The sequence below is a fragment of the Choristoneura fumiferana genome, chromosome 13 (genome assembly GCF_025370935.1).
Source record: "Choristoneura fumiferana chromosome 13, NRCan_CFum_1, whole genome shotgun sequence".
NCBI classification, from domain to species: domain Eukaryota; kingdom Metazoa; phylum Arthropoda; class Insecta; order Lepidoptera; family Tortricidae; genus Choristoneura; species Choristoneura fumiferana.
This window is the reverse complement of record NC_133484.1, coordinates 15,530,131-15,558,008: the sequence shown is the minus strand read 5'-3', so window position 1 is coordinate 15,558,008 and position 27,878 is coordinate 15,530,131. Positions and strand designations below refer to the sequence as shown.

The 27,878-nt window shown below is 38.3% G+C and overlaps 1 protein-coding gene and 1 long non-coding RNA gene across 2 annotated transcripts; one reads left to right on the top strand and one right to left on the bottom strand.

Annotated features, from left to right (window-relative positions):
• Window positions 1–44: 44 nt before the first annotated feature.
• LOC141434154 (scolexin B-like) lies at window positions 45–27,389 on the bottom strand. Its single transcript, XM_074096468.1, has 6 exons — window positions 27,215–27,389; window positions 24,515–24,653; window positions 13,831–13,984; window positions 10,850–10,999; window positions 9,915–10,052; window positions 45–7,515 (listed from the first exon to the last, which is right to left on the bottom strand). The coding sequence occupies exons 1-6, from the start codon at window positions 27,372–27,374 to the stop codon at window positions 7,348–7,350; spliced, it is 909 nt and encodes a 302-aa protein (XP_073952569.1). The 5' UTR covers window positions 27,375–27,389; the 3' UTR covers window positions 45–7,347.
• On the top strand, window positions 17,199–23,215 carry LOC141434161 (uncharacterized). Its single transcript, XR_012452024.1, has 2 exons — window positions 17,199–17,876; window positions 22,891–23,215. It is a non-coding gene; the product is annotated as an uncharacterized lncRNA (long non-coding RNA).
• Window positions 27,390–27,878: the final 489 nt, after the last annotated feature.

The following is a 27,878-nucleotide window of genomic DNA, read 5'->3' as shown; positions in this document are numbered from 1 at the left end:
GATGAATATTACCTATTAAGGAATGACGTAAAAAAAATGCGAAATTAATGATTTTTTATTTATTTAATAAAAAAACAATAGAACACACCTACGAAATAATTTCACAACCTATTGGTGCGGCTTAAATGTTACAATAAAATTAGTCTTAAAATATAAGAAGATATGGCCCGCTCAGTCTTGAGCTGAGCACTCTCTGAAAACTATTTTTGAGTGTTATAGTGGAGGTAGGGTTGGGGGTATTACAATATATATCAATATTTATGTGCACTGAAGTAATTTATCAGGAAGTAAAACAGTTGGCCGAAGACCGTGCAGAGTGGTGATTACTATTACTCCACCGACAAAAGCGTAGCTCTGACTTGTCGATAGTTGTGCTTCACTGAATCTTGCTTGGTTAACACATTCTCTACTCGTAGCGCGTAGCAGCGTTTTTCCGCTTTGCAGCGAAAACTGCCTCTACGAACAGAGAAGGCGCCTAGCGCGCTAGGCACTGAATGTGTAAAATGATTTATTGTGGTTTGAACTGCAATTGTAAACATGTTTAAGTTGATAATTCCTGTTAGTATTGTGTGTTAGCACGATAAAATTGATTTGAAAGTCACACACGAATTGATATACGCGAAAGGGGTTCCCTTTATCTTGCATAATATCGATTCTCCGAATTACATTTACAGGTATCTCATAATTTTATTTGCCGAATGATACTTTTGCATAATCATCACTTTGCATAATTATCAGATCGAATAATAGTCATTTCTCAGAATATTACATAGCAGAACACTCATATCTTCGAATATATTAAATAGCAGAATATGAATATCGCCGAGTTTTATATGGCATAACGGTATAGCAAAATACTAGTTTGGACTATTTTATATACAGCCGCAAGCGTGCCGCGGCAGCGGCCGGTGAAGCGCCAGAATCTTACTGCTGCCAATTAAAGTTAAGTTAATATAGAACTACAATTAAAACAACGCTGGGGTGTTTTTAACGCTTCAGCATTATACTGAGCCAGTGTCAGATTCACAACCGCAATGACACATAATAATATTAATATCTGGGGGACGGGCTAAAACTCGGTACCAAGAGTTTCCCAGAGATAAGATCAAGCTAGATCGATTTTTCATCCCGGAAACCCCTACATACCAAATTTCAACGAAATCGGAGCCGTTTCCGAGATCCTCGAAATATATATAATTATATATATTTTTTATGTTAGAGACAAACGAACTAGTAAGAATTGATCGTTTAAAGGTATAAGATTGGATCTTGTGTTGTGTTTTTTTTTTCTTTATTTAGTTTTTTCTATCTATAACCGAATTGCTAATGATATAGCAAGTTTAATTAGATTAGGACATTAAATATAAGAAGGATTATTCCTTGAAATAATTTATTTTTATTATCCTTATGCAAAGTAATATTATGAGATATGTACCTATTTCTGCGTAGCAACTATTCGAACGTAAATATTTATTCTTATCGATATTTGTGATGTTAACATTCGGCTTTACAAAATTATGAGAAATGAAAGTATGAGAAAAAAATTATGCGAAAAGTAATTTGGTGATATGATGATTCTGCTAAAGGTTGTTATGAGAAACGAAATTATGAGATTCGATTTTATGCAACATATTAGTAAACCACACGAAAGATAGGTGTTCTAACCCGTCTCAACTAAGGTGACACTTAAGAATTTACTATACAATCTGCATCATTATAATAAATTAGGTACGTACTTACTATTTATTATGTTTCTTAATTTGTATTTATTTATATTATAGTACCCCTCTGTGTTTGAATCTGGGCCAATCAACTTTTTTACCGACACTAATCTGTCTGCGACATTTTTCAAACAATTGCTGATTTTTGTAAGTAAACATGTTTTTTTGTAAATTAATATATGGTGTACATGAATACATGTCATCCTACGTAAGTTCAGCTTATTAAACCGCGAAATATCTTGTTGGAAGTACGATTTTTTGGTAACGCTAGAGACAATATTGGTAACGCTGGAGACGCCCAAAGTGTCGGTAAAATAGTTGATTGGCCCATCTATCAATGATCACTCACTCCTGAACTGATTAATGGTCTAATACCAAACTCCGTTATCTGTCTGACACACACAGATATCAGTGTTGCAGAATCATTGAAAACGCTAGAAATGGCACTGCACATTTTTTTTTAAATAATGAAATGTGTCAAGGTATATATAATTTGATGCACATTTTTAATTTATGCATTTTAAGTTTTAAAACAAAATAACACCTCTGTTCAGCACGTAATTAAAAGAGATTTTATTGTTTTTAATCTCCATAACAGGTGGGTTGCGTTGCGTCATTTATTTATGAATATTAATTAATGTCGTATATAATTCGTTCGCTTAGTATTCAGTTAAAATCATGAATTTCCTTTTTTTCGTCGGGGGTTAAAAAGAGAGCTGATTGCGAAATTGGAAGGATGTAATAATGTAATGAGGCATGAATTTGAATAAAACTCCTAATATTTATTCAGACAACTAATGAAAGTATACAAATCTATTTAAGGGGCTAGGTTTTCATCGATTTTTGACATGTTTGAATCGTATCTCCTACTTTTGCGCTAAAGAATTATAAGTGAAACGGCTATCGGTTCTCCAATGTTTTATCTCCATTTTTGTCTACTGGATTTTGAAAAAAAAAAAAAAACTTAATTTTGTATGATTTTTTTAAACATTGTCTGAAAAAAAAAAACACAAGATCTAACATAACGAAATCTACATATTTGGGTCTCTAAAAACTGGTCGAGGGTTTTCATTTGAAACTAATTAACACAAAAAATATGGCCAGAAAACCAGGTTTTTGGCCTAAAATTGTTCAACTTTGATGCCAAATATCTCGAAGACAATGAACTTTGAAGTAAATATGTGATACTATATTGCTTAAAGCTATTGTTGTTAATATAATAAGCTACAAAAAACATTAGAAAACTAAGGAATTCAGATTGAAGGTCATTAGGGCATGGGATCCCCTTAAACTGTAAAAACATTCTAACAAAAACTTTAAACACCAATATGTCATCACATGTCACCTTGACAATGAAATAAATATAGTGCGACAACTCCATGCATGACTTAGTTTCAATGGATCTGCAACACTGACAAGTGATAACGGGGTATGCTAATAAATAACGTACTTTCTGGCAATTGCTCGCCTCACTCCGCAAACAAAACTAAGATTTAATCTTTGGCATCTCTCGAAGTTTGTCAAGTTTTTATACCTAAAATAGGTAAGATCTTTATTCTCCTTCAGATTCCTAAAATTTGTTCATGAGAGTTCATTTCATATTTTTATTTGCTAACGAGCCGGTTTTTTGTGGTCAGATGTTATCGCTTTCCTGTATCTTGGTCACAGCCATACTTATATTCTACCGATAGGCAAGACTTTTCATGTCAACAATATGTTCAAATACCGGATTGTCACAAGACGTCATCGCTATATAGATTATAGACACAGATTACAGCTATTTTACCTACAAAACATAATTAAGGTGCTTTGGGGTAATTCCACGTGGATTTTTGATGAGTTGACATGACGTTTGTAATTTCGTTAATTACTCCGAGTTGGTACATTATATTTAAAGTCTTAGGATATTTCTGTCGTTTCCACTAATCTATCTTATATACTGTATAAAAAAGTTTCTAAAATATGATCGATTTATGGAAATATTGGTATTCAAAAACTAGTTACTTATTTTTTTTGCACAGGGGCTATTTCGGAATATAGCGGGGTTATTCTGCGTGTTATTGAAAGGTGGACTTTATTATAATTTGGCTCAAGATTCATATTTCTTTTTAGGCTAAAATTACCCCATTCATTTTTATTTTTTATTTCGTTAGTAATATCCATAGTTACAGATTTTTTCAATCTCTGTATTCCGAAATAACCCCACAAACGCAATGTGGTTCTCAAAATTTGCCGCAAAGGAATATTAAATCTACATGCATTATAGAACAAAGCTGGATTAGTTACACCATTTATAACTCGAGAACAGCTGGACAGATTATTATGATTTTTGATGTGTGGAGAGTTTGTCTCCGCCCCGAATAGCAGAATAGGGGGAGAGGAGCGAAGCCGCGGGAATATACTAGTAAGTATATAAAACAATTAGAAATGCCATGTCACTTTTATATTTTGAACTAGCTTTTACCCGCGGCTACGCTCGCGTGAACCATAAACATTTCAATGAAACAAGCAATCAAGCAATCATGCTAGCAAGCATTTAAGCAATCATTTAAGCTAGCTTGCGAGCAAGTATGCAAGCAAGCAAGCATGCAAGCAAACATTTAAGCAAGCTTGCAAGTGAGCATGCTTCGCTCGCGTGAGCCATAATCATTTCAAAGAAGCAACTAAATAAACTTCATGCTACATCGTTTTGTTAGCCGAAGTATCAGGTACGCTACCCTGTTCGACACACTGGAGATCTCTTTAATGTTGTTAGAGAGGGACCTATTAACAAGGAACCCTACGCCACCCTGTGATGTTTGATCATCCTCGCGGAAGTACAGCAGGTGGCCCGAGTCTAAGATGATGGTGCCCTCTCCCTCTCTATGTACTTCACTTAACTCCTGAATATGTCACCTTATGTTCTCCAGCTCCACTTCCAACTGCGCTAGAAGAGTCCTAAAAGTCCGTCCGTCAGTTTACTTAGGTAGCCTTGGATCGCCCGGGATTCTTAGCACCCTCTGCCCCGCCGTTACCATGAACGCTACTATGGCAAGGAATAGCGGGGCGACCGGGAACTGGGGGCCATCTCTTTGCCGTGCGCTTCATTCTGATAGGGGTTTGCACATAATCCCCGCACTGGGCATGCGAGTTGGCGATCGTAGGGCACAGTTTATTGCACCGCCGATGCTGCAGCCCATCCGGGGCCCGGGGACTTAACTGTGCCGATTTTGGCTGCGCTATGCCGCAATCAGCCAGCTGCCAGAGTCCAGTCTATTAGACGGCAGGGTGCACCACGGGCAGGTAAGGTTGGCTTGGGGTCCATAGATGGAGGTTGGCCCCCTTACACCAAAAATAAAAATAATCTAAATCTTGAAAAGTTGAAAGTTTGAATACCTCAGACAATTACCATACTAAAGTAAGCTGGGGTTATTTCGGGAATCACTTCACTGGAATAACCCCTAAAGGGGTAATTCGGGATTTTTTTAAACTATAGCTAGGCCTTTTAGACTGACACAGTCATTCGCAAAAAACGATTATTTGTCATAACATTAATAGTTCAGTCTTGTAACTTATCAGGTTTTAGAGATAGCGGTGTTGGGGTTATTTCGTATTTAATTTTTTGGCACGAAAATGCACTCGACCCAAAAAAAAAAATATTGCACGTCCAACCGATGTCGGCGCCTCGCATCATCTGGAGAGACGCGAGGAGCGGTAAATAGCGCGTCCATTTAAGTGCTGCCAGTGTTTAAACATCAACACGTTTAGGAGAAATTTTAAATAAATGGAATAACCCCGTTTACAGAATTACCCCAAAGCACCTTATAATACTCTGATGCAAAATAGATTTTTTCGAAAAACAAAACGGAAACTTTAACTGCAATTTTTAAACAATTGAAAGAAAAGATCTTAATAAATAGACAGATAGTGAATGAGGTTTTGAAAAAGCTGAAACAGTAGAAATGTAATTGAAACCCGTAATTCAGCAGTTCTCAAACCTTTATCGCAATGGAACCCTTTAATGGAAAATTAAAAATTTGCCGGAGCCCTAAAATAGTCAAAACTAGTGTACTAATATTATATATGTTTTTATTTTTTATTAGCAATGTAAGCTTGCTCAACGAACTTTCAGATTTTTTAAAAGCGAAAATATTTTCAGAATGCCGGAACCCTTCCAATCCCTTTGAATCCAAGCCTCTTGCAGGGCTACTACGAAACTCGAAACTCGAAGTTCGTGTCGTGCGGTCCCTCTCGCTCTTGTATTAAAGAGTATGTGTCAGAGGGACCGCACGACACGAACTTCGAGTTTCGTAGTAGCCCTGCTGTCTTTACGCGACAATCTTCTTCGCTTAAAAAAAAAGATATTATTTAGACTAAAAAGAAAGAACATAAAATAAATATTCAAAAATATCAAACTGGCTATAAATGAGGGCTATCGTTTTTTGTCTCACTAGATGACCCACTGTTGCGTGAGGTTTTTAAGTATGGTTTTCAAAGTCTGTTATTACGGGCGTGAAAACAAAGTTAAGATTAAGATCATATTTAATACACTTTAAAACCGTATCATAAAAATATCGAGCATGCCACAGTGTTGCATAGTCCCCGTTTTATTCGGTAAAAAGGGAGGAAAAAGGTTTCCGAAAGACAAAACTGTCTCAAAACACAGACATTCATTGCCCCGGAACGCATATTTGCCATAATTAATTTCAGATATTGCAAAATATTCACAAAATTATTCTAATTCTAAATAAACCCGCGTAGCTCACCCAAAAACTATGAGATTTGACATTTCGGAGACCTCACGCTACACTAGCGTCTCTAGTGGCGAATTCATACGCGATAGCCCTCATTGTCATTCAAGTTCAGTCACAATTTTTTACCTACAACCAATTTTGAATGGGAACGTCTGCATGTTTTAGTCTACGATTGTACGATGGCCTGACGGTTATTAAAAAAAAAAATGTTTTTATTGTGGTATATAGCTGCTTAGTCACTTGAACAAGATGTAATTTTACTTACTTGAGTAGTGAATTGTTACTTACGTGCAGGTTCACGCTTACATTAGGAGTTTCAATTAAAAAATTAGTGCGTTCGCCGCTCATGAATGTCAAAGTTGCACTAAAGTCCGTTGCACCTTCAACTGGTTAAAGCAGTGGAACAGAATGAGTGTTCGGATCGCGATATCTAGTACGTTAGTACATATATATCGATGGTCACAGCAAAAGTGTATTCGACAGGCCCAGCATTCGGGTCGCGAGAGGCTGGTTAGGTGACCGCGAGAACTTAAGTTTATAGCATATTAAAATTAAGCTATTTTAACGGTTTAACGGCTTTCCAAAGTTTCAAGGCGGAAGTATGGAGCCATTAAAATAGCTTTAATTTCAATGCATACAAGTCGGTTTACCAAAGTTAGTGAATTACATAAGTACACATTAGCCAAATATCAATATTTACGGTATACGTGACTAGATGTTAGCATACGTAAGTTATGGCCGTCGTAAAACATCCAACACTGCGTCAAAATCATGCAAGTTTGCAAAATCATTCCATCTTCGCGAACGTCTACGTATTTAAAGCATTCGCTTTCCTCGCGATCTAGTCACGATATTCGAACGCTTTCTACTCGCAGTGTTCCTTGGAGGACCTTTTAGACGCCGGTAATCTGTTTGATCCAGGGGCGCACGGCAGACACGCGTGAGAACACGACTATTGCGCCGGGACTACATGAGTGCGCGTCGTTCTCCACCCACGAGGCCACTCCTATCACTCGCCGCGGCCCACCGTCGTCAGTCACCAGGCCGCTGCCACTGTCACCCTGCACAATAACAAAATACTTGATTATGATAGTGAGTTCAAGACTGACGGACCGTGAGCTTATGGGATCCTGAGCTAATATTACTACTTAGGAGCTGCCTAATTTGTCAAGTAATTGCATACTTATCCATGGGGCCCTGGGCTTCGGCCCAAAATGTCCTTATATAGATCAGCCTCTCGTTCAAAAGAAACAGGAGACTTGATAATCAAGCTACATATACAGGGTTATTGGTAATTCGACGTATTCCCGTTAGGAGGTGATAGGGATGACTGTTTGCGAAAATTAGGGCTTATAGATTTAGAGCTGGGCACGTTGGGTTAGAAACTTGGCTCTACAAGAGATCTACTTAATTACTTTTTGACAGTGCGAGCTACATGGTCTCGTCTTGGCAACATTTAACATGAAATGTTTTTGTGGGTTCATTAAAATACAAAAACAGAGAAAAAGTAAACTTTAAATATTTTCATACTTTAGTAAAAATATGGCAAATGCAAAGAGAAGGGAGGGAGGGAGGGAACAATAAACAAGTGAGAAATATGAAAATGCCAAAATTTGTCTAAGTTAAATTTTGTTTTTAATTAACGTTTTGTTACTGGCCTGTGACGATGTTAAAAATACGCGTTAAATGTTGGCAGGCTAGACTATGGATTATGTTCGGAAAGTTTTTATTCTGTATAAAAACCATATAAAATATGTAGGTATTTGGCTACACCTTAGCCTGTCCGAACGTACGAATTAAGAAAAAAAAGTAAGTGGTTGCAGCTGGGCTACTACGAAACTCGAAGTTCGTATCGTACCGTCCGTCTCGCTCTCGTATTAATAAATAGTATAAGGGGCTGTTTCACCATCCACTCATTAGTGTTAACTGACGGTTAAATTTGATGCCGTCTCCGTCTATTCAAACAAAACAAATAGAGACGGCACCACATTTAACCGTCACTTAACACTAATCAATGGATGGTGAAATAGCCCCTAAGTGTCAGCTCAGAGGGACCGCACGACACAAACTTCGAGTTTCGAGTTTCGTAGTAGCCCTGCTGTTATATTACTGTTCGTGATTAAGTAGGTATAGGAGTAGGAAATGTTTATTTTTTATTTTTAAGGCATTTTAGTGGAAAAAAAACAAAAAAAAAATTGAAATAATATCGTTTTTCGTCTCGCATTTTAAAATTTGGACAGATAGTTGTTGTTTTAATATTGCTAAATAGCCAGTATTTAATCGTTTTTATGAATCAACAGAAAAAATTAGATTTAAATTGATACTTTTTATTAAATAAATTTTTGATGTTGCATTTTTGACTTATTTTGAAAAAAGCTAAAAAACATGATAACTCAAAAATGGTTCACTTTTGCATAATGCATGTGGGGGTTAAAATTATCGCAAATAGTCACCCCATCACCTAACCGGAATAGGGTAAACCATACAGTAATTGGCCACGGTACACAGTAATTGCCCACTTGAATTAAATCAAAAATTTACAAAGAAAAGTGGTGATAAATCCTAACAAATATCATGCTAATTATAATAATCTAGTCATATAAAAAAATCAAGTGAGCAATTACTGTAACGTGGCCAATTACTGTATGGTTTACCCTACGTCGAATTACCAATAACCCTGTATATTGAATTATATTCTAGGCCACAGCACCTATTGCTAAGCGCATTTAAAATCAACACTTGGCAACAACGAATTTGTACAAATTACTTAGTTGGCCGTGCGTTTCCTTTTATAGTTTTGATAGCACCATATTTACAATTAAAAAGAAAAAGCATATTTTTCTAGAATGTTGAACATATGTTGAGTTCTTTGGAAAAAAAATAATACGCCTCACGAATTTCAAGAAGCGCTCTTGGTGTATTTTTTTGACTGTAATGAAGTAAGTTGATGGACAATACGTAGAGAGACTAAGTCGAGTTAAAATGTCTAAACTTCATACTAATATTAGCTTTACGCCTAGAACGTTGTTAATGTTAGCCTTTTTGGCAGACTACTATTTCTTTTTACTTTTCCTACTTCGTTTTAAAAAAGGTATCTTTAATCAGACCAACTATTCAGCAGGCTAAATCGCGTTTTGCCTAATTGTCTTAAATATACTCAGCGGCACAAAATTTGGCCCACTCCACATACAAAATTTCCTATTTCTGTATATATTTGAGGGCCAGCATTTTTTGCCGCTTAGTAGGTTCCGACAGATTTTTGCCGCTTAGTAGGTATAACTCCGACATGCAAACTTCTTTTTCGTATGCCGTAGCCGCACTGGCACTAGAAACTAGTGTTCTATTTAATAACGCAACCCCCCCGGTACCTACTTCGTACTATTGACAATTCATAACGCGAGTCCCTCGATCTTCTCTACTCATTCATTAGGTGCACGTGCACCAATTATCCTTAACTCACATTGCAAGCGGAGTCCCGGGTCTCAGTGCGGCCCTCGGCGCACAGCATGTCCAGTGGGTCATACTGCTCCAGCGCGGCACAACGCTCGTCCGGCAGCGTCCGCAGCGCCCGGTCGTGCATGTCTGGCCGCATCAAGCCCTGCAATATGATCACGTTATTAGCGCTGAGAATCAAATCAAGCATCACGATCACGACCAGCTCAGAAAAGATCTGCGATCTTGCGGGACACGCAAGCGCAAGCAGAATCCATTCCCATCTGTACTGCATAAATAAGTTTTTGAAAAAAAAAGTATATATATATTAAGTACCTATATAAACCAGCAATGCCGAGCGCCAGATTACGTACTATGCCGCCATGCCGACGCTTCTGCAGAGCAGACGCCAATCGGCGTCAGCGGCATCCAGGGAAAGCTAAATTAGACGTCCATCGGCGTTTTCGGCACTCCAGTTACAGATTTGTGTAGATTTGTTTGCTGTAGGTACTTGCATCTTGCATTGTCCTCCAAACTAAATATCAATCCTAGAAGTGGGTGCAATTTAACTTGCAAGATTTGACCCTAACAAACAGTTAAGAGCGTTTATACCTGTACCCTTAGGCCGAGGCGACGCGACCGGCGACGCGAATTATTAACACGTTGTCACGTTGGTGCTGTTCGACGTATCCGACTGCGGCAAGACTTAGCCTTATACTTAATGTCTAGCTAGTCTAAAGCACTCGGACGGAATCACAATGGCATTCCAGATTTCTATCTGTCGAACAATATAGGTAAAAAGAGGCGGTGAATGCGATTGCGAGCGCAAGCGCGTTCGACATGACCTCAGCTCTGCCAGCATCAGGCAGATTCTATTACGTATCTTGTAAAGTAGTGATGTAACTATGAGAGTAGGTATGAAACGAGCAAATGCCCCAGCGGGTGACTCGGTCGTGCACTCACCCCGTGGTGCTCAGCGCCGTACCCGGCGTAGCCGACGGGGGTGTCGGCCGGCAGCGGCCCGCCGTCCAGCGCCGCCGCCGCCATATTGACGCCGTCCAAGGGCAGCGGTGACTCCAGCTCAGCCAGCATGAAGTCCCATCGGGCGCCTATCTGCCATGTACAAGGATATTTTAGTCAAAGCTTCCCGAGCTAGGTCAGATGTACGCCGCAACGCTACGATTAGCATCATCGCAGCCTATATAATATACGTCCCACTGCTGGACACACGCCTCCTCTCAGAACGTGAGGGCTTGGGCTATAGTTCCCTCGCGGGACCAGTGCGGATTGGGAACTTCACATATTCCATTGAATTACTTCGCAGGTTTGTGCAGGTTTCCCATAGGCGTAATCACTATACTCTCTATAGGGGGCCGGGTGGGCCGTGCCCACCCCAGTATGGTCTAGTGCCCAGCCCATCTCAGAATTTTAGGCTACCGATTGGAAATTCTATAATACTGTTATCTTCACACAATTATCCAGACCAGGTCCCCCCCCCTGAAAGATAAACCTAGGATACGCCAATGAGGTTTCCTCACGAATTTTTCCCTCACATTAAAGCTCGTGGTAAATTTCAAATGTAATTTCGCACATGAATTTCGAAAAACTCAAGAGGTGCGAGCCGGGGTTTGAACCCACGATCCTCTGCTTGAGAGGCCATAGGTCAAACCACTAGCTATACGCTACGATAAAGTAAGTACCTAGTCTAGTTGGCGTCAGTGTATTGTGGGCATTACGTAGTATAATTAGTCACATGGAACAAGTCAAGCCAAGTCCAAGTTTAAATAAAACAATAAAAACTTTAAAAATCAAAAACCCGAGTGCCTAGTCTAGTGGGCTAGACTAGAACTTTATTAAGTAGGTAGCTATATAACTTAAGTTCAACAGTCGGGACCCATTAGGTAGGTACAGTCAAGGGCAAAGATATAGACACGGCCAAAGTTGCAAAAATATGTATACACGGCCTTAATGTTAAGTGCATAGAGTCGCGTATACATATTTTTGCAACTTTGGCCGTGTCGATATCTTTGCCCTTGACTGTACTAAGAATTTTTGAGCTGGTCACGATTTGAATGGGTCCCGACTGTTGAACTTTAAGTTAGCTACTTAACAGTTCTAGTCCATTTCATTAGACTTGTTGTCTTGTATTATATTTTTAAGGCGGTCGGGTTTTTTGATTTTTTAAATTTATTGTTTATATTTCACACTTTTTTGATGTTTCTGTAAAAATAGATTAAAACAATTATAAACGATATAGTATATTAAGAATGAGCTAATTATCCTCGATTAATTTTTCTTTTTAACTTTGAAGTGACAAAGTCGGGGGTTTTTCCAAGTTTTTGTTGGTATAAGTACCTTATTCCGCTATTTAGTCTCAAACTACTAATAATTCTCAAGCAATCTTAGCCGTTATATATTTTTTTGTTAGTTTTAGTTTATGTCTCGTTAGACAAAAAATCTTGATATGTTTTTTTAAGGTCGCGGGTGACCAAAGTAAGTAATTGTTTCAGTTCATTTAGGGGCTGTTTCACCATCCACTGATTAGCGATAACCGGCGGTTAAATGTGATGCCGTCTCCGTCTATTCGAACAAAACAAATAGAGACGGCATCACGCCTAACCGCCAGTTAACACTAAGTTATCAATGGATGGTGAAACAGCCCCTTAACATTCTTTTTTACAGAAAAGTTAATCGCAAGTTGAAATGAGCCGCAGCGCCACAGCCTACGTCATTTTGGACTCAATCGTGCGTCATGGTTTTACCCACGTTGATTATTTATTCCTACTACGATGATAAATGTAGGTTTATTTACTAGTTGTGCAGTATATCAGTTCCGGTTATAGAAAGTATATAGAGCGCTAATGATCGTAAAATCATATTTTATATGTATCGTGTATCAGTACGTAGTAAATAGTACATTGTGTATAAATAACGAATTACGAACGAGAGTCTATTAGATTAGAAGCCCGAAGTCGAAGTCTGAGGGCTTTAATGAGTCGATATTCGTAATTCTAGTACCGCCCGTGCGACATACAATGTTTTTCATCACATTTGCGAGTAAAATTGTATATTTGTAAAAGAAAAACTAATATTTTTTCAAAAATTGCCTATACCGCTCTTGGCAGCGCCAGCTCCCCGCCGCCCTCCCCCTCCGCAGCATGTGCATGGCGTGCGTGTGCAGCGCGCGCACGGAGCACCAACCAGAACACCATGCAGTAACAAACTCATTTACACCTTGGGCTTCATGACATGAAAATTAGTAGGTACGGGCAATGTCTCATTTACCGACCACGGGTTTCATGAGAAGCACATAAGGTCGAGGGTTTTATTTGGGGGGTTGCAACCAAGGAGCAAGTGTGATGAAAAATTTTACCGCCGTTTTCATATCCATCGATTGACGGTTAAACCACAGTTAAACTTAAACGCGGAGAAAAATACCTAGAAGAGTAGACTTTGTGAAAAGTAAAAGTCTGGTTTGTACCGTTTGTTCTTGTAGGGGTGCAGATGTGGGTAGTGTTCAAAAAGTTGTGACCGCCGTGAAGTAGTTAACAATATTATGAAATATTCCGTTGTGTGAAATACGATACAATTTGAATGATTAAGACAAGATTACATTACCAAAATCTTTTGCTGGAATCATTCAGTCGCTCATATTTTGGGTCAATCAACTTTTTAAGTAGGTAACTAGGTACTTATGTTATTCTGTCCCGTAACTCAGGAGGGAGACATCATTAATACCTACATTTTGTTAGAAAAATGTTTGCAATGTGTATACATTAGTTTTATTGGCTAATAGTATTATTGGCATACTTAGATGAGCCGTGAAGGAACTTAACCTTAAAACAGGCACAAGTCCTAACTTTTAGTGCATTTGTACCGCATTCAAAATGTGGCAGTTACCACCCTGGGAACACCTGTGTTAAGAAATATAGTTGAGCACTAACCTGCTTAAAATTGAACCTCTTCGCGTTGAGCCAGTAGGGCCCGACGGAGAATCGCGGATGGACATGAAGCTTCTTGATGCGCACCGAGAGGCCACTGCCGGACTCGGAGTTGCTCGTCCCTGCCAGGATGCTGCGTCCGCCGGTGAACAAGGTGCTGCCGACAATCATTAGTCACATCAACAATATCTTACAATAAAGCGTGCATAAATTTTTTCATCACACTTGCTCGTAAACAGTGTCGTAACATGCAGGCTACCTTGGTTGCAACCTCCCAAATAAAACCCTCGGCCTTAATGTGCTTGTCATGAAACCCGTGGTCGGTAAATGAGTCATTGCCCGTACTAATTTTGTTGTCATGAAGCCCAAGGTCGGTAAATGAGTGTGATACTGCATGGCGTGCAGGAGCGCGGCGCGCGCATGACGGGCACATGCTGCGTGGGGTGGGGCGGCGCGGAGGCTGGCGCTGCCAAGAGCGTAGTCAGCGGTATCGGTTTTTTTTGAAAAAGTATTAGTTTCTCTTTTACAAATATATAATTTTACTCGCAAATGTGATGAAAAACATTGCATGTTGCACGGGCGGTACTAGAATTACGAACATCGACTCATTAAAGCCCTCAGTCTTCGACTTCGGGCTTCTAATAGACTCTCGTTCGTAATTCCTTGTTTACCGCCCTTAAGACACAATGTACTATCTCGTATGATTATGATATGACTGGCCAGCGAAAGCTGTTCACGAGAAATCGCGGCAAATTAAAAAAAAATGGTCAAGTGCGAGTCGGAGGGTTCCATAAACAGTTCAGTAAGTTTTTCTTAAAATTATTCTAGTATAAGTTTTTTTGCTGACTGTGCTTTATGCCTCTGGTTACCAAAGTACTCGTCAAGACGACAAACGAGTCCAAACTCGAACTCGATGCGGTCGTTTCGTTTATCACAGAGTTCCTCCATTCACAGAACTCCATTTTATAATAATACTAGCTTTTTCCCGCGGCTCCGCCCGTTTTTCCCTCGGTAACTGTGCATTTTTCTGGGATAAAAAGTAGCCTATGTCACTCTCGCGCCCATAAACTATCTCTATGCCAAAAATCACGTCGATCCGTCGCTCCGTTACGGCGTGAAGGACGGACAAACACACAAACATACAAGCACACTTTCGCATTTATAATATTAGTATGGATTGCATTGTCATCGGATTTATACATGAGTGTTAAATTTCAGCTCAATCGGTTGAAGATATCCACTTCAAATTTGAGTTGAAAGATACCACCCGAGCAAAAAGTTACATTACACTGCAAATAAATATAATGCTTGTAATAAGTTTGTTAAAAAAACATTTTGAATACAAGCTTTTTTTGCCGAATGTACTTTTTGTTGACTGTACTTGCATTGTCGTCTAAACTACATATCTGTACCAAATTTCAAGTCGGTACTATTAACTATTGAGGAGTTCCTCCTGCAGAGACGATCCTGGTAGGACCACCAAGATCTCACTACCAGATTATTGTATTGTCACCAAATTTACATAAGTAGGTATGTCAAATTTCCAGTCGATCGGACCACTGCCCCACTGGAAGTGGGTCAAATTTAGCTTCCAAGATTAGACCTAAACAAACAATAAATAAATAAATAAACAAACAGGGTAAGCTAAAGAAAAGCTTCTAAAAATAATAATAATAATATATTTATTCTTCTTTCATAAAAATACAATGAATACAAACTTTACATTACCCTGAACTAGGAAAATTAATTCCTGTGTGAACCTGAAGGTGTAGATGTAGAAGGGATTATTAATTAAACTTAAATATCGCCGAAATTTAAGTACTTGTGCAAGTATTTCGAATAAAAAAGCAATTTGAATTCTCATCCTCTTTGGTTCTGGCTGTTTTCTTCTGGAACCATTGCTAGAAACGCGGCGCGCGCGGCTCAAAAAAAAATAGCTGTCGGCGCGGTTCATTCGCGGGAAATTCGGCGGACTTCGTATGTTGTGTAATTAAATAATAAGAAGCTCAACTAGTGTGAACACATCATTAAAATCGCAAACTTAAAGGTAAAAATATTCAAACGATATAGCTACCCGTTGCTAGGCGACTCGGTTTACGGCTCCAGAGATAGAGCCCTGTGACAGACGGACGGACAACAGACAGACAGACAGAAAGCGGAGTCTGAGTAATAGGGTCCCGTTGGCACCCTTTGGGTACGGAACCCTAAAAATGAGGCTGACCACACTTGCTGTACACTGATTAAACGATGTTGATACTTAGATATTATTTAAATTTTCTTCATATTAAATTATACTCGGGACTCAAAGCTGCCTCAAAATTCATGTAGCTTCATGTAGTAACAAAATGTGTGAAAGTTGATGATGCATTTTTGGTAAATTTTATGACCTTTGTCAATGCACATTTACGTACAATCCAGACGCATCATTAGTGCCACTTGTCCCATGGGACTACTGGGACGTAATCGTCTCAGTTGTCCCATCAATGGGACAACTCAATGGGACTAGTGGGATAGACGGAATTTTTGGACCATTATGACCAGATTGGCATTGAATATATCTTCTAAAATTCTAACATAATCTTATAACATTTGCATTTTGATAATGGTTGGAGGTTGAGTTAAGGAATAAACATTTTATTTATGTCTTATAGCAAAGTATCAAAATTATCTAAGCCGGGCTAGAAAACGTTCGTAAAAAACGCGTGGACAGCTTTCGCTGGCCAGAGTTTACGACTCTATTTCTAAAGTCCGTAGGACATGTCACATCGTAGGACATTTCTGCACGCTTCGCTGTGGCATGCAGGTGACTGTACAATGTTACCAACCTATTTAGTTCTGTACGACAAAAGGAAAAAAAACGGAATTCTTATTATCCATTATCACTTTTAAGCTGTAGTGTCCATTATTAAGATCTAGGAATGGCCAGGTGTGGGTACATTAAGTAGATAGACATAAAGTGAGACAGAATTTTGAATGTGTTTAAATTTAATTGACTTAGGGAATTAACGTATTTACCTACGTCGTACTCAACGATATTAAGACAGCAAGTTTGTTATCTATCAGTTACATCGGTAGGTAGGTACCTACTGTACTCAATCCATAACAATGCATTATTTGTCGGCGAAAGTGATCTAGTCTGGCGGTCGGTAAAATCAAATATAGTAAGTTTTGGTATTCATAAAAATAAAACCCACGTGTTTTTTATTTCTCATAGTCCACGGCACGTAAATGTAGCGGTGACCGTTAATACATAGAAGTACAAAATAAGCAATCGCGGGAAACAGTGGTGCACGGGACTTGCGTGCGGGGTACCTACATTAAAACTCCGCAAGTGGTTTCAGAGTAGTAGTACGGTAAAGGTTATGGAATGGACCTCCGCTAAGTTTACGCCTGAATGCGTTGACCTAACTGGTAAAGTGTAGGTACCTACCTAGTGTCCTTTATAAGACATCCGGAAGGCTCCGTCTCCTTTGGGAAGCGTTAAGCATTAAGAGTAAAATGACGCTGCCTGTACAATACAGAAATAAGGTTTTAACTAAGTTTCGTAGATGTATTTCTGTTACGTTCTAATTTTCTAAACTACTTTCGATGCACCACCTGTTGTAAACTAGTCCTTCCTTCTTTCTGTAAAAAGGTTGCCTGGATGAGATCGCTCTTAAGCGATAAGGCCGCCTATTGCTTACCTTGTAATTTTTTTCTCTGTATATCTGTTTTCTGTATCGCTTACTATTTCTGGTGTACAATAAAGAGTCTTTTGTATTGTATTGTATTGTTATACTGGTTATACCTAACCACGCTAAGAGAATTGCGACAAAGATGTGGGAACGCAATTTCTTGTCAGTTGTTGTGTTCATTACCTATTATAGAACTGAATCGAGCATGATGATTAAAAATTTCCACGCTTAAGTGGATTCGCGTCGATTGCCTTGTAGAATCAGTTAACTTGTTATGCTATGCTATGGGTGTTGTGTTGTACAATAATCTATAATTAGCAAATTTCTATGCAGAAGATGTTGGCATCGATCAATCAAGATTTTATTTACATATAGGTACGGTATATTGTTTAATTACAGAACATAATATCCTGTTTGGAAATAGGTGGGTATTGAAATGTTTCGGAAGATGAAGTTGTATACAATCTGAGATGAATGGGGAACTTTAGCGGTAGTCAACAAAAGTTTATTGTATTTTCGGTTTCGGGTCGCGGTTGGATGCACAATTCATTTAGGTCACGGAAATCCTGAGCGGGGCCGGATGCAGAGACGAAACTAGAATTAATATTCACCTAGCGTACAATTACGTTTAATTATCTAGATACTGGAAATTTGGCAGACTTATTTGATAATGGTGAACTGAAATTTGTTGTGTTTCTGTTAAGTATCTTCATTGTATTTATTTAAAAGGGTTTTTTTTTAATCAGACAGCAACAGGGTTCCGTTTACACCCTTCGGTTACGGATTCCAAAAACAGAAACGAAAGAACTATTGTCATTCCAAGAAATTAACCAAAATAGGAAATATCAGTTTTACTAAGTTAAATATTCGATTTTGACCGTGAAGATGTTTAACTTAAGCAGTCAACACGTACGTAAATACCGCGTTATCACGAGGTCACGGAGACTGATAATACTTGACACCTACTTGTGATCGAAGTTGTTCCTAAGACCCAATGCGCAACTTAGTGGACCCTGGACACTAAACTCGCGTCTCAATGCAGTCTCTGTCTTGTGTCCTACCTTTACAAACGAGTTTCGCATCGAAACATTTATTCTGCCTACACACCCACACACACACACACACGCTGTGATGCGAAATTCGAACAGCGGAACCGAAGCAGAAAGTAATGTGAGCGCAAAAGCAACGCAAGCAAGATGTCGTTGCCAAAACTGCGGATCGAACGCTGAGGCGTGATCGCACATACACATAATTTGGCAGAATTTTTTCTTGAGAGTTAGAGATGCACTTAGAAGATTTTTAAAAATTCGCGCCGCGGGGCGGGATAGAAATAGTTATTTGTGCAACAGAGAGCAAAGTTATTTTTTGCTGTGAGTGTTGACTGAATTCCAAGTAAGCGAAGGATTCTATAATTGTAATAGGATTTATATTGTTTGAAACATAAATATAAATAGATTAGTTGCAAATTCATTCCATTTGACAAAATATTTATTTCAACTAAGAGTTACTTAAGAGGCACTTAGGCAGTAAGTAACGCTTTTATAAAAAAAAAACTATAAGGGTTCGTAGTTGACTACGGAACCCTAAAAAACCAGAGCAGCGGCTTCTGTGTAGTGAGGATGCATACTTTATTAAAAGAGCGGGAAAATTTTAACATTTTGGAAATATTTCACTGTCATGTAATTATTATAAAAAATTTCATCACACTTGCTCGTAAACAGTGTCGTAACATGCAGGCTACCTTGGTTGCAATCCCCCCAAATAAAACCCTCGACTTTAATGTGCTTGTCATGAAACCCGTGGTCGGTAAATGAGTCATTGCCCGTACTAATTTTCATGCCATGAAGCCCAAGGTCGGTAAATGAGTTTGTAAGTTACTGTATGGCGCGCTGCTGCTCCGTGCGCGCGCTGCACACGCACGCCATGCACATGCTGAGCTGGCACTGCCAAGAGCGCAGTCAGCGGTATCAGCAATTTTTGAAAACATAATAGTTTTTCTTTTACAAATATATAATTAATTTTACTCGCAAATGTGATTAAAAACATTGTATGTCGCACGGCAACCTCCCAAATAAAACCCTCGGCCTTAATGTGCTTGTCATGAAACCCGTGGTCGGTAAATGAGTCATTGCCCGTACTAATTTTGTTGTCATGAAGCCCAAGGTCGGTAAATGAGTGTGATACTGCATGGCGTGCAGGAGCGCGGCGCGCGCATGACGGGCACATGCTGCGTGGGGTGGGGCGGCGCGGAGGCTGGCGCTGCCAAGAGCGTAGTCAGCGGTATCGTTTTTTTTTGAAAAAGTATTAGTTTCTCTTTTACAAATATATAATTTTACTCGCAAATGTGATGAAAAACATTGCATGTTGCACGAGCGGTACTAGAATTACGAACATCGACTCATTAAAGCCCTCAGTCTTCGACTTCGGGCTTCTAATAGACTCGCGTTCGTAATTCCTTATTTACCGCCCTTAAGACACAATGTACTAATACTTTCGCTTTTAAAATTAATTAATTATCGCCAAATTTTTAATAATATAAATTTAATTTAAGATTGTAATCAACACAGTGTTTTTATTAGGTAGGTGTTGTGATTATACTTCTTGCATAGTTAAAAAGTAAAAGAAAACTACTAAGAGAGAAGTTAATTTGAGCGGGAATTTCGTTAATTTCACGTTCGTTTTGTTAAATAATTTGTATTTCTATTTTATAGTGAAAATTGAACTTAATATCGATTTGATCCTATCTCTCGCTTTTTTTCGCGTTGAACTGAAAGTGATAGATAAAAGTGAAGTTCAAATATTTGGAACTCAGTGAGTACACCCAGCACTGTCCTCGGCATTTAAAAAAAATAATTAAAAAATACTTTGTCTCGCGGAGTGAGCAAAATGCGATTTTGCTGACTGATTTTTAATAGCAAAACCTGCCTGTTTGAGGTGCTGAGGTGAAAATCAAAATTTTTAATTACTCATTCAATAGGTAGCTGATACAGAGACTCGACATTGTGCACATATATAAATACATACGTACTTAAGACATAAGCTAAGCCGTAGTTTTTAGTAAGAAGATATTTTTAAGAATTCCCACGGGATTGGGAACAAAGACTACGAGTAGTTTTAATATTTGGCACATATTTTTGGAGGGTCATAGAGATGAACTAAAAAGGGATTTTTTGAAATTGCTGCGGGATAGGAAATAAAAGGAATTTAATAATGTATAAATTTGTTTCAAAGTGGCTCTAGCTAGCCCGACACGCACTTTACCATTTTTTTAGGGTTCTGTACCCAAAGGGTAAAAAAAACGGAAACCCTATTACTAAGACTTCGCCGTCCGTCCGTCTGTCACCTGGCTGTATCTCATGAACCGTGATAGCTAGACAGTTAAAATTTTCACAGATTATGCATAACTGTGGCCGCTATAACGACAAATAGGTACTAAAATTGATTTAAGGGGGGCTCCCATACAACAAACAAACGTGATTTTTTTGCCGTTTTTTGCTCGATATTAATGACGGAAAGCTAGACGCTTGAAATATTCATAGAATATTTAGTCGTATATTCACTTTAAAAATGGGTAAATAATTAAGCCCCCTTTGTGTATTTGTTTTAATTTTAATAACTTGACATGTAAAATCAAATAATAATTAATTATAGCCCCCTTTAAATATCTATTTTATTTTACAAAATAAATATTTAAAGTGGGCTCCCATACAACAAACGTGTTTTTTTTTTGCTAATGTCTAATGCACCTAGATAATGGTACGGAACCCTTCGTGCGCCAGTCCGACTCGCACTTGGCCGGTTTTACTGTTAGATGTTACACTCGTAAATACTTTTACTTGATCGATCTCTGTAAATTTTAATGGGTAACTTTTTTTTATTTAAGATTTTAATACTGTGATGAACTTATACTGAGTATTACTTATTCTACTTATACCAAAAAGGTTTAGAAAATGCATTCAGTGGGGCAAGTGTTTTATGGCTCTTTTGTCAGCATTTGTATTTTATGTTGCTTACCTATAAACAGTTTGTACACTCCGTGAGCTCTTAAAAAAACCTTCGGACTTTAGAAGCATGCTTCGGGTATTGACGATGACACGCGATCGTGATATGCGGTTCTGTTTATCAACTTGCAAACTTTTCAAAGTTACTGTAAAAACCTAAATAATAACCATCAGTACAAAATAAACCTTACTGTAGTAATATTGCGTTTCTTTATCTTTTTCTAATTTTAACACAATATGACTTTTCGTCATGATACAAATAAAACAAAATCAGCATTTTCGAATTCTTCCATCGTTAATTTAAATAGAGAACACCCCGCCTTAACACACTACTTTTATTTACTCGACTACGGCAAAGCCAAAGGAAGAGTAATGATTTTAGCAGTCTATGTTTGGAAGTACCTATATAGAGCTGTTGTTATACTGTTCTACTTCTCTTGATGTCAAAATGATTTTTTTTGGTTTGCTTTCGTTTAATATTTTTTAATGTACTTTTCAAAATCCCCGTTGATTCTATAACTCGGTCTTAAAATTTATTAAAATATTTACGATCAACCCTTTATTTAAAACTTTCAGCTTCTTTACAAAATATGTTAATACATTATAAACAATTTCCCGTGATTGGCTATTTACAGACATACCCTGTTTAAGTTGACTCCCCACCACATGGAAATCAATTTCCGAAAAATAACAAACCAAATAAATAAGTAAGTGGTGGTTTCAACTGCTCTATATAAATCAATGAAAACACAATGAGTGCACTCTTCGCGTGATGGATTGCTACTAAGTCAAAAAGACAATTGTCATTTTCTACTACACGAATCCATCCGATTTCCCCCGAAACCCGAAGGTTTTTCTAAGAGCTCACGGATTATAACTATGATGATTACGACTAATTACTGACTGTTTGTATATTTTATGGCAAATCGAATGTACCTACAATATAAAAACAAGGAAAACCGTTTTAATCTGCGCATTGAATGCGCAAGACGTGTTCACTTACCAGTATCGTTGAGGTAGGTACTTATGTTTTAGATACATGTATTAGGTATATTATCACATTTCAAAGCATTTCAAGCTATAGAGTAAAGTTGCTGTATACAGTTGAGTTAGTCGCAGTAACATCTTATTTGCTTAAGCAAAAATGCTCCGTTTTTATCGCTTTTACTTAACCACTGTTGGTTCGTAATTTAACTATCTATTTTTTTAGTATACAAAGAGTTAACCATAATGCATTTTTAACAGTAACAGCAGGTATAGTTCAGGAAATGAATTGGTAACTTGTTATGTTTTTTTTATTCGACTGGATGGCAAACGAGCAAGTGGATCTCTTGATGGTAGGAGATCATCACCGCCCATAAACATCTGCAACACCAACGGTATTTCAGATGCGTTGCCAACCTAGAGGCCTAAGATGGGATACCTCAAGTGCCAGTAATTTCACCGGCTGTCTTACTCTCCACGCCGAAACACAACAGTGCAAGCGCTGCTGCTTCACGGCAGGATTAGCGAGCAAGATGGTGGTAGCAATCCGGGCGGACCTTGCACAAGGTCCTACCACCTGCAAAATGTACTTAGTGAAGCTTACAGATGGTCAATTCACTACTTCCTGGACTAGGTACATATATACCTATACTCTCCGATGCATGCTATCATAATTGATTTCAGACGAGGATATGTATTAAGTAATACATTAAATAAAAATTACCTTTAGTTTTAGGTGTTTTATTTACCCTTAATCTATTTTTATGTTTACCGTGGTAGGTAGGTACAGTCACCAGCACCAATATCTGTCACAACAAGCGTGCATAAATATCTGATACGACTCTATTTCTAGGGCCGGAAGGACGTGTCAGATATTTTTGCACGCTCCGCTGTGGCAGATATTAATGCTGGTGACTGTACTTTACAGTATTATGAGGAAAAATGAAGTTAAACTCCCGGTAATGTCGCAAAGCGTTCTAATTACTAATGTTTTAATGAATAATAAAATTGAATAACTTTCCTTATATAGTTAGGTAGTATCTCATTTTTCTGCTGCGCTCTACTGGTTGTTTGCTAGTTGTTTTTATGAGAATTAAAGTATCGATTGAGTACCTACCTATGTAATTTTTTGGCTTTCCGTTCAGCTTTTATAATAAATTCAACACACACACAACACAACAAACATCACGCCTGTATTCCCAAATGGGGTAGGCAGAGCACACGAAAAGTTACCGCTTCAGAGCCACTTTTAGCAATTTTAGGTTTTAAGTTTGACAAAAACGATACAATAGTGACAGGTTGCTAGCCTATCGCCTACGGCTTAACCTATTCTCAGTCGCCTCTTACGACGTCCACGGAAGAAATGGAGATGTGTTCTAAGTCAACTTTTAACCCGACACCACACGGGTCCGACTACTTTACGGATTTCACTTCATCGAGACTTGATGTGACGTTTTTAACCCCCGATGCAAAACGAGGAGTGTTATCAGTTCTACGCCAATGTCCTACTAGTCCTTCCTTCTTTCTGTAAAAAAAGGTTGCCTGGAAGAGATCGCTCTTAAGCGGTAAGGCCGCCTATTGCTTACCTTGTATTTCTCTCTCTGTGTCTGTCTCTGTTTTCTGTATCGCTTACTATTTCTGGTGTACAATAAAGAGTCTTTGTATTGTATTGTCTATCGGTGGCATTGTAGTTCTCAAACGGATGGACAGATTTCGATGAGTTTTTTTACGAGAAAGTGTCCTTGCGGATCACCGCATCATCATCATCATCTTACGTTTGATAAAAATCGGTTCGGCCGTTTTCAGATATTGAACTTTGAAAAGAAAATGGGGTTTTTCAACTATTCAAGTAACTATATTCAAGTATTCGACTATATTCAAGTTGATTAGGTTCGTAGCATGTTTTTGTTAGGATAGAAGTTTCTTACAACTTTCACCTCTTTTCTTTCGGAATTTGGCCCCCGCTTGGGGACTCCCCAGGCACGACCTGGAAAGAGATCTGAATTGTGGGCTTTGCCAGTAGCTTACCAGTGCGCGGCGGTGAGCACCCATCGCGCGCTGATGATGGTCCCGCCGCACGTGCCGCCGAACAGCACGGCGTGCGGGAAGCGCTGGTGCACCGGCGCGGGCGCAGGCTCCAGCGTTGTCTCTAAGTCCGTTGGCTCAGCTGGAAATATGAGTATTGAATTCGTAAAGATGATGATTAAGAGGAGAATGCAAAGGTATACATAGAACTAGAACAAAGGTACACAGTAAGTAACACCCGCGTTTTTTGGTAACGGCATATTTTTTAACCGACTGCGGCGAAGCCGAAAAAGAGGGTTACGTTTTTGACCTGTTTATAATTAATAATGTACCTGGGTCAATCAACTATTTTACCGACACTTTGGGCGTCTCCTGCGTTACCAAAATTGTCTCTGGCGTTACCAAAAAATCGTACTTCCACCAAGATATTTCACGGTTTGATAGGTTGAACTTACGTAGGATGGCATGTATTCATGTACACCATCTATTAAATTACAGAAAGGACATGTTTACTTACAAAAATCTGCAATTGTTTGAAAAATGTCGCGGACAGATTAGTGTCGGTAAAAAAGTTGATTGGCCCACCTATGTGTTAATCTTATTAGTTTTGTCTAGAATAGGTACCTTATCGTTTTTAGTAGTTCCATCTTACAGACTGGCTAAAACCAAAAAGTCGTTTCTGGGAAATTGCATACGTTTTTATAATAAAATTCCAATAAATATTACAAATGAAACGGATACAAAATTCAGATCTATTGTCAAGGAGACATTCATATCTATGGCGTATTATAAAGTTAATGATTATATCATGGACAGGGATATTTGGAAATAATTCCGATCCGCATTAGCGATCCCTTCAAATAGTGAACCTACTGTGTTAAAAATAAAGTTGTGTTAAATACTTGTGATGTAGGCATAAATATCATTTAATAATATTGTAAATCTGTTTAAAAAAAAATATACCTCGTTGAGTTTCTTGCCGGATTCTTCTCAACAGAGGTTTTTTCGAACTGGTGGTAGATTTTTTTTTGACATTCATAAGTGCTTGTTATAGCCTAAATTGAATAAAGATATTTTGACTTTGACTTTAGTATACTTATTTCGTTTCTTATAAGTAAGTAAGTATAGTAAAGTATGGTAAGTAAGTATATAACAGTGGCGTGGACTAAATATTTTCATTCGGCAACCCTGAGAGTGAAGAATCGTATCTAGAATGAACGTTTTAGTATATATTTTGTTTCTTTGGTGTCAAGTGTCCCATGATATTTATTTATTATTATTAATTATTATTTTAGAGGAAATATTTCATTAGGCAACCCCGACCACGAGAGGAGCGCGATTCGAATTAAGTAAGTATTTTGTTCGAATTTAATTCCTCGGAGTTAGTGCACACAAGCTTTGCCATACTTGTCATTACTAGTCATGTAGGTAAGTAAATAAATGTATAGGGAAGCCGGTGATAATCGATTTGTTACGACGCTACTTGTACTTAGGTAAAAAATAATTTGAATTAAATGTAAACATTGTGAACGGGAAGGTACAACTTGAAAAAACACATTCACATTTAGAAAGCTCCAGCACAAGTCCACAAGCACACAAGTTGGCACTAAAACAAGTAGCGTGATTGTTTTAAGCAGTTTTGGTAACAAAACGAACAATCACCATGCCCCTTTACCTTCTTCTTACCCCTGAGCAAACAAACGACATCTTGTATTCCTCGGTTGAATAAGGAATTAAAATCTGGAAATTCCAAAAAACATACTTTGACGTTTCGCTGTATGGTTTAAAATTGTACATTCTTGTCGATTTAATCTGATACCCTATAATAATAGCGATAGTAAGCGACGTAATTAATCATCCTGTGTCCTGATTGTGATTTTTTTCACTACAAATAATACTTTGTATGTTCTGCATAAATACATTTAATGGCATGTAATTGTCCTGTTAATGATCCATTACTTAAGTAGGTATGGCAACTCGCAGGTGAATTCAGTAATTATTACTATCGGTGCAAAACAGCGTATTTTCCCCACGGCCACATGCTCGCTGCTAAGGTATTTCCGCATTAAAACACCACAATTTGACACAGGCATAGGTCCGATACAAAAGATGGTTTGTACCTACCTACGTACCTACTTACCTAATCATGAGCATAAATCACGATATTGTTATTTTCAAATTTCCATACCTTGTAGGATTACGGAACCCTAAAAAGGTTCAATTTAAAGGGTCGTTGATTTATAAAAAAGTGAAATAGGTACCCACCAAATACCGGTAGGTACCGACTATATAACATGGCGATTTAGCTTCTTTACATGCGGGTTTCCCAATAAGTAGATCAATAATTTTTAAGACACGAAATTCACAATGCACAGACATTTATAAATAAAGTAGTTGAAAAATAGAATTTTTCGACCGAAGATATATGCCCAATATTTTTTTCTGTTTTGTATCTGAGGGTAGCACATCAACATCACACAGAAGCACTATTATATTTTTATTATCACTGAAGATAAATCGACGACCGAAACAGCGATAACACTTAAGTATGCTTGTCAACAATTTTTTAAAAGTTCTTTCGAAACAACGGTGTATCGCGTCGATGACTCCTATTCCTATAACTTGCATCACAACCGTAAACAAACCCCACGTTTTTCTGGTAAGTAAAGTATATTATGTAATTAATGGCTCAGTCAGACTCACTAGTATCGGTGTCGGTGTCCCAAGCGTCGATCTGCGCGGGCGCGTCGGGGCGCGCGTGCGCGGCGGCGATCGCCAACAAGCACACGAGTCTGAGCATGACGGCTAAGTCCCGGCGCGCCGCCGCAGGCGCCGTATTTATGCGACCGCAGCGACGCGTCATTAGACCCTGAGATAAATGTCTACCTACCTTTGTAGACGCTAAACCTTGCTTTAATATAAATTTTTTGGAACACCCACTTCAATTTACTGCAGGTTTTTTGTTTACTTTTGATTTTTTTTAACGCAAATGGCAGTCATTGAGGTAAGGGCGGCTACAATTCCACGAATATTAAGATAAGATCTAAATCACTGATTGAGGGTCAACCTACTTCTAACTTCAAAATTGCTAAAATGTGTTTGATTGAATTTTGCTCTTCCTTGGCTGGTCGATGCCTTTTTGAAAACTAAAATGAAAACCTTGACGATAGGATTTTGGCGAAATTTAGAATGGAGATAATTATAGTTTTATACAGGTTGTCTTCAAATTCTTCCGGAATACCTACTTCAAGAGGTTATGATTAGTTCGACTGACACCCGTTTTAGGGTTTTAGATCGGAATTTTTGACCCAAAGTGTAGGACCGCGCCTTCCACGCGGTAGGTGGTACACTTTGAAAGTATGGAAAC